This window comes from Sinocyclocheilus anshuiensis, unplaced genomic scaffold (assembly GCF_001515605.1).
Source record: "Sinocyclocheilus anshuiensis isolate Anshui unplaced genomic scaffold, SAMN03320099.WGS_v1.1 scaffold18, whole genome shotgun sequence".
NCBI lineage: Eukaryota > Metazoa > Chordata > Actinopteri > Cypriniformes > Cyprinidae > Sinocyclocheilus > Sinocyclocheilus anshuiensis.
In genome coordinates, this window is record NW_015546047.1 from 764301 (window position 1) to 772589 (window position 8289).

An 8289-nucleotide genomic window follows, 5' to 3' on the forward strand; every position below is an offset into this window, starting at 1 on the left:
CCAAATAATGTTCTTTTTAGCAGCATCATATGACCCCTTTAAAACCCTAACTGGCTGTCTGCTGCCTACACAGATCCCTTTGTTACTAAGCTAATTATGTCAAAGGATGATAATTCAGTAAAGATCTGATTATGGCTTTGATTAACATTCAAATGAATTCAACTATCAATAAGTTCACTTGCTGTCAGTTATATCTGAACTAAGGGGGCATTTACATTACATCGCTTTCAACAAAAACCTGAAAAAGTTTTATACGACAATGGTGTTTTTGAAAACGGATTTCAAAGTGCACGTTTTTGAAAACAATACCATTAATCGTCTCTGTGTAATCGACAAAAACACGAATTTGTGAAAATGGTGAAGTCATGCTCATTCATATTACGTGTTCTCATAGTGTCTCTGTACAAAGTGACGTTGCCAACTACTGGCCTGGCATGCATAATACAACGTTTGTCATTTTTGCAGATTAATGTGAACGGGGATTGTTTTAGCAATGTCGTTGTTTGTATGTGAATCTTATAAAAAATGCAAAGGAAAAAAAACTTTCCATATATATATATATATATTTTTTTTTATAGTTTTAAATGCCATATATCATTTTATTTATTAAAATATTTGTATTAATTTATTTATTAAAACATTTTAATATTCATATTATGTATTATATTTTATGCTTATTAAGTGTATGTCTGTGTTGCCTGTCTGTCTGTGTTGCATTAAATATACTACTAATTTTGTTAAACATATTCATATTAAATTATAATTATTTTATAATTAATATTACATTTGTAATTTCTTGCAAAAGTCCAAAACACTGGGGCAAATTTAACATTTTAGCCGCCTTAAAACTTTAAACTTCAAACTTAAGACTCACCCAAAAATTCACAGCACATACAGTACAATATTGGGTTAAGTAGGAACATTTCTCAATATTTATTAAGTGTATGCGTGTGTTGCATTAAGTAGTAAATATTGTGCTGTATGTAAAACATTATACTTGTATTTTATATATAAAAATGCTTATGTAACTATGTTTACATACAACATTTCTCTTAACTTGAGCATTCTTGGATTAATATTTCTGTGTAAATGTGTCTCAGGAATGCTTGACAAAGGGATGGCCAAAACAGTAAATATTGTATGTTATAGTGTGTGATTTTTTTTTTTTTTTTAATGATAGTAGTTTAGGATAATAAATATCCTATCAGTATTTTATTTTTCAGATGTACAATGCATTTCTGTTTATTGTTAGCTTACATTTGACTAAAAAAGCCAGCTTCCCAACTTTAGGAACAGTCTTTGCATTGCTAGTGTCACTATGATGCCTTTATATGCTAAATAGTCAGCTCACTAGGTTTTTCTCTCACTTTCTCTCCATAGGGGGCATATGTCATGAACTCTGTTTTGTTTTGTTTCCCAGCATTGGCCGTGAGGCCTCACACAGGCTGCCCGTGTCATGCTGGCTGTGTTTTCAGACTCCAAGACTACCATGTTCATACAATACCCGCATTGTGCCAGGCAGGCAGGGTTATTTTGGTCGCTCGGTTTATGCTGCATCATGTGACGGACGTCTTAGTAGCTGCTGCAGGGGGCAGAGTGAGACGCAGTCAACAAACAAGAAGCACTCTTCATGTGCTAAGGGAGCAGAATAATGCATGACCCGGTCTATCCCTTGACCCTTATCTGGCAGACTCGGCCCTCCCACAATACTGCAGTCAGCGGCATCCCTTTGGTCCCGTAAGCCGTGTGCCAGAAGTTGCCAATACTCTAGATAAGGGCTACTGACACACAGTTGAGAAGCTGGGTCGAGTTAAGCTTGCTTGGCTCTCTTTTCTCACTGGATCGATAGCTTTCAGGATTCAGCCCTGGTTTCTGAGAGAGTCGTTAATGAGAGCGAAAGCTGCCATCCAGCTCTCAAAAGCCCCGTCTATAATGAAAGCCCTGTTAAAACACATCCAGAGTATTAAATGTGGTTCTGGACTGGTGAGCTAACATCATCCCTTTTTAGATGGACTTGTTTTGTGATGGTTTTGGTTTCCTCCTCTTGTGCAGGTCACGTTCCGCACGAGGATCTATCACTGCAACATCAACAGTCAGGGTGTGATCTGCCTGGACATCCTGAAGGATAACTGGAGCCCAGCTCTGACCATCTCGAAGGTCCTGCTTTCCATCTGTTCTCTGCTGACAGACTGCAATCCAGGTGAGCACAGCAATTCAAGGCTGATAAAAAATGGCCCAAGCCCTAAGCATAGCTTTACTAGTGAAATCAGAGGACAATAATTAGATGTGCATTTTAAAAGTGATAGTTCATCCAAAAATGAGAATTCTGTCATCTTTTACTCACCCTAATGTCGTTCCAAAAATGCACTTTGTTCTGTAAAACTCAGTGGGCCTCATCCCATATTTCAGTTATTGGTGAAATATGATTTGTTCATGAAAATGCAGATTTCCTTACGCATGTTTTCATGAACAAATCATGATTCACCAAATACCTTTCGTACTAAAATGTATTCTAAATTTATGAATAAATGTTGGAACTACCATATGAAAGCCCTTTTCCACCATGGAATAAAAAATGAAAAGGTAGTTGTGACTTTTTATCTCACAATTTTGACATTTTTCTGACTTTGTGAATTGTGAAATGTTAACTCACAATCGCTAGATATAAACGTGCAATTCTGAGACAAAAAAAATCAGAATTGCGAGATAAAAAGTTGCAATGACCTGTTTTATTATGTGGTGGGAACAAAAAAAAGACTAAATTGCAAGATGTAAACTCAGTTGTAACAAAATAGTCAGAATTGCGAGATGTTCACTCAATTCTAGCAAACTGCAACAATTTAAACTTTTGAGTTTGCCTCACATATATCTCTTCAATTTCTTTTCTCAGAATTGCAAATTGTGAGAGACAAACTCCTAACCAGGTTAAGAACAAATTCATGTTTTAGGTTGAATTTTTTTCATGAGAACATCTCCTGTGCTTACAGATACAAAATAAACCACGCAATTATTAGCAAATGAGACCCAGTGTTTTTGTGTTCATACAATGAAAATAAATGGGTTCCGATCTCTCAGAAATCATCTTTTGTGCTTCACTGATTCCAGACAGGTTTGGAATATCAAGAGTATGAGGGAATGATGACATAATTGTCATATTTGGATGAACTATACCTTTAAATCTGGTCCTTCTATGCAGAATAGGATAACCTATGAACATCCTTGATTGCATTCTTTACGTCACAGCCAACTTGTAGTACCAAAGAGGTTATTGACATAGTAATGCAAAAAAAAAAAAATCAGTCATCTTTTCTTGTTTATCTACAAATCAGTAATTGCAGAACATCTGTTGCAGTATTCATGCTCTAATTTCGTACCTAATGCTTGATTGCATAACTCAGGTTCACTAAAAGGCCTCAACCACGACATATCTGAAAGACTACACCCATCAGATGAAAATAAAATCATTTGATTAGATGATGATTCTGACCATGTGGATTTTCCCGTTTATTTGCGCTTTTGATACTTTCTTTATTTCACTGAAGGCCCTAAGGCAGGGGTGTCTGATCCTGCTCCTGGAGAGACACCTTCCTGCAGAGTTCAGCTCCAGCCTGCTCCAGCACACCTAACTGGATGTTTCTATTAATCCTAAAAACCTTGATTAGCCGGTTCAGATGTGCTAAATTATGATTGAACTTAAAGGTTAAACTCTGCAGGAAGGTGGGCCTCCAGGAGCAGATCTGGACACTCCTGAAGAAACATAGAGAAATAAATTATTTCGACAATATTCATTTTCATCAGATTATATATATACACAGTGCTGAATGGGACATTCCATAATCACAAACACAAGTTCTGGATCCACCAATATGCTCTTAAAGCCAGAGTCCTGTATCTCTTAAACATAAAGTATTTTATTAAATTGTGCTGATTTGTTACTTCGCAAAAATATTTTTTTTTTTAGCAGAGTCAACCCTGAATCCATTTTTTTTTCATGCTTTTTAATGGACAGAACAGTAGAGAATGACAGGAAAGTGTGGGGTGGAGAGTTGGGAAGGGGATTGGCAAATAACCACGAGTCAGGTCTTCAAACTCGGGTTGCCAGACGTGCAGTTGCACTATATGTCAGTGTGCTAACCGCTAGGCTATCATTTTTGTAATCCAATTTTGAGTTTTTACCTAAAGCAAAGTTTAAAAACCCGAAAAGGCTCTTGTGTACTATTTCAACCTGTTACTCACCATGAAAATATCCAAGGAAACAACCAGTATTCATTTGCACACTGACAAAGCCTCAAATGGGCAAAATCAGAAGAAGAAAGCGATAGAAGAAATAAAGATATAAAAATGAATGCGGTCAAACGATTAATCGTGATTAATCGCATTCCAAAATAAAAGTTCTTGTTTACATAATATGTGTATGTACTGTGTATACTTATTATGTATATATAAATCCACATACATACAGTATATATTTTATACTGTTCGATTTTTCGATTAATCGTTTTTTTTAAATGACGTCGATTCGATATCGATTCTCAAAAGCCGCGAATCAGTCTTTTCCAGTATTTATTTCAGCCCACATTTAAAACAAGATCCGATTAACGTGAATCTTATCATTAGTCTTCCCCACTAGATGTCACCCTTATTTACCTTGCGCGATGTTACAACAGAAAGGCTGTCATTCATTTAGCACTTATCATGACCATACGCGTGATTCGCAATGCTATGAAATGCTATAGTAATACTATAAATCTGCGGAAGCATTTGATCACGCATAAGGCGCCATGATTTCCGCAGTGAATGACTGGCGGATGGCGCGGGGCACTGTTTTGTTTACTACACACATACTAAAGCGTGGATGACGCTCGCGGTGTTTTCAGCTTCTGCCGTCTCACTATATGATGATATGAACACGAATGTCATCTCCAGCTGCTCTGAGAGTCACTTCATTAGCATTTTACCGTTTCATTTGAGAAAACTACCATCATATCACATACACAGCAGCTGCAAGTTCTTCACGGCAACCCGTCGAGAGCTTGCGAATCGAAATCGAATCGAATCGGGACATCTGAATCGATACCCAGCCCTAGTATTTACATATGTATTTATATTAATATAATATATATAAATATATTTAATATGCAAACAACATTTTTCTGAAATATATACATGCATGTGTGTGTATTTATATATAAATAATAAATATACACAGTACACACACATATAATATGTAAACAAAAAATTAATTAATTGTGATTAATCGTTTGACAGCACTAATTAAAATATATAAAATAGAACTTTAAAATATTTGTTTATTTAATTAGATATCCATTATGCCAGCAGAGAGCTTACTGTTGTCTAAAATCAAAGGAAAATTGTTTGATTAAAAAATCTTGGCCCAAAACCATATCCTACATTCAGGGTTGTTATTGTGTACAACTATTAAAATAATTGTCATTAATTGAAATAAAACTGAAATGAAATGGAAATATTTGATGAAAAGCACTTGTCTGATAAATATTACATTAAAAAAAAAACTCAAATGAAAATGAGAAAGGCTGCCTTGGCAAGTGTAAGTTGAAGTACAAAAATTACTGAAACTGCAAAAAAAAAACATTTTAAATGGCTAATTCAAAATATTAATAAATACTATGAATATTTATCATATTTATGTGAAGTTGAAGCTGAAGTCTGAACTTTAGACTTCATGTTGCAAGTTTCTAGTCAGGTTCATTTTAGCCTCAAATGGGCAAAATCAGAAGCAGAAAGCGATAGAAAATACATAGGGAAATAAAAATATAAATAAAAATGAAAAAGTATTTATTTATTTAATTTGATTACCCTTCATGCCAGCATGGAGTTTACAGTTTCTTAACCCTAAAATCAAAGGAAAATACAGTAATTGTTCTAAATTAGTTATTTTGAACTCAAATTAATAAAACAATTTTCATTAATAATAAAAAACTGCAATAAAGCACAAATATTAGATGGGAAAATACTCCAAAAGACTTGGAAAATTAGAAATGTTGCCTTGGCCATTAACTGAAGTACAATAAGTTGAAGCACTACAATTAAAACAAATTAATAATTGATATAAATAATACTAAAATATATAAAAAAAGGATTTATTGAATCCAGAAAAGCTGATGTTAAAGCTGAGGACTTCATTTTGCGTCTTCATTGTTGTGTTGCTTGAAGTGAAGGTTTTGTCGCGAGTAAGGAAAACCAGACGTTTAGGAAGAGGCCTACAGTTTGGAATCCTGTAAAGCCGTCACGGTGTTTGTCTCGAAAACATCTCTGACATTGTTGAGTCAGCACATGACAGATGTGTCTGTTGAATCCCACACGGCTCTTTCATTTACTCTCCACGATGGCTGACTTCCCACTGCTCTCTCTCCCACTGTGTCCTTCCCAGCGCCCATATTGAGTCTTTCAGAATACTGTGTTCTCGCTGACTCCCGGGTATAAGAATGTCTCACTTTTTTCCTTTCCGTTTTTCTGTCTCTCAGCGGATCCTCTGGTGGGAAGCATAGCTACTCAGTACCTGACCAACAGAGCAGAGCATGACAGGATAGCTCGACAGTGGACCAAGAGATACGCCACATAGACGGCGCCCGCTCGCCCTCCCATCCACCACCCTCTTTCTTCCCAGCTTCCCTTTGTCCACCCGTCCTTCCTGCACTCTTCTCCAGCGCCGCCCCAGTTCCCATCACCCGCAGGAGTGTAAAGATCCAGGAGAAGCAACTTTACAACGTGCAACAAATCTTTATAGCCTTTACAATACGGACTTCTGTGTATATGTCATACTGATTCTACCCCGTGTTTTTACCCGATACGGACTGGGAGCGCAGAAAGGACCCGCCAAGGTATAAAGGCTGCCGGAGTAGAATTTTGTAGCTGTAGATTTAGTTCTGTTTAAAAGCCTACTTGCAAGTCTTGCTTCTTTGGGATATAAAAAATGTATTTTGTGATGTAATAAGGAAAATGTTCCTAAAGTCAACCAAATATTATGGTGCATTTTAGCCTAATTCATTATCTGTATGAAGTCAAAGAAAAAGAGAAAAAAAGATGAAAAAAAACTGTAGATCATTAGAAATGTCATTTATATGAGACCCACACTCATTTCCAGTTCTGTGGTACATGCTGTTGTGAATCTGTTATACCTTTGTCAGTTTGTAATGAAGCGATCTCATTGAACGTTTTGTAGCTCAGCTGAAATGAGCAACCACTGTAACATCCCCTCCAACACAATAAAAAAAGAAAACTGTCCCCCGGGTGAGGTGTGCTGCACTCTTTACACATGCATTATGATCGGATGGGATCACAAATGATGGACTAGGGGTTGCGCCGACTAATCGACTTCAGTGCTCTGCCATGACGCTTTAAGCTTGACGTCGACTAGTCGCTGGTCCTATAGAGGGCGCAACAGGTTAAGAAATCTTTGAAGGACTTCCACATTTACGCTCCGTTTCCAAACAGTTCAAATGACAAATAAATGCATACTCTGAAAGCGCTCCCTCCACAAGACATGTGTGATTATATTACTGGATGCTCGAAATTGAACGGGAGAATGCACGTTTTAAACAGCTTATTGTACAGGTAAGTTAATCGCGGTTAAGAAAGAAATTAATGCTTTTATTCAGCAAAGAATTAATGCAATAAATGGGTCAAAAGTGAGGGCATTTAAAATGCTACAAAAGATTTCGATTTTAAATAAATGTTCTTATGATCTTTATATTCATTAAAAAAAAAAGCATGGTTTCCACGAAAATATTAAGCAGGACAACAGTTTTCAACAGTTAGAAATGTATTCAAAAACATTAAAATCTCACCAACCCCAAACGTTTGCATGGTAGTGTAAATAGGCTTTAATTACCTGGAGATATGGGTTTGGGTTTGGTTTGGTTTTGGGTTTGGGTTTGGGTTTGGTTTTGGGTTTGGTTTGGTTTGGTTTTGGTTTGGTTTGGTTGATGAGTTGGATTGGATGATAGTTTTGATTACTTGAAATTTGGAAAATTATAATAATATTTTATTGCAAAGACACAAATTCCAGTTGTTAGACAGAACTGGATCTTGGCCACATGAGGGAGACAAACCATAACGTCCCTTCCTCTCGCTGCCTCCTTTGTCTAGACATGGATTTTCTTTGAGATTTTCAGCTATCTGCTTTTGATTATTTATTCATTTGGCTGATCCCATCAGGGAGGGGTCTCATTAAGTGACCTGCAGCAAGTCGATTGAGAAATAACGCAGTAAGGAAAATATTAGTCTCCTGTCCATGAGTGATGAGAG

General features: G+C 36.4%; 1 protein-coding gene across 1 annotated transcript in view; it reads left to right on the forward strand.

The window, feature by feature from the left end:
- LOC107699015 (ubiquitin-conjugating enzyme E2 E3) overlaps positions 1–7067 on the forward strand; it is a 64232-nt gene extending 57165 nt beyond the window's left edge. Inside the window, exons 5-6 of the mRNA XM_016500166.1 lie at positions 2053–2200; positions 6507–7067. Coding sequence (XP_016355652.1) covers positions 2053–2200; positions 6507–6604 — 246 coding nt within the window. The 3' untranslated portion in view covers positions 6605–7067. The remainder of the gene's footprint in view (positions 1–2052; positions 2201–6506) is intronic.
- Positions 7068–8289: the final 1222 nt, after the last annotated feature.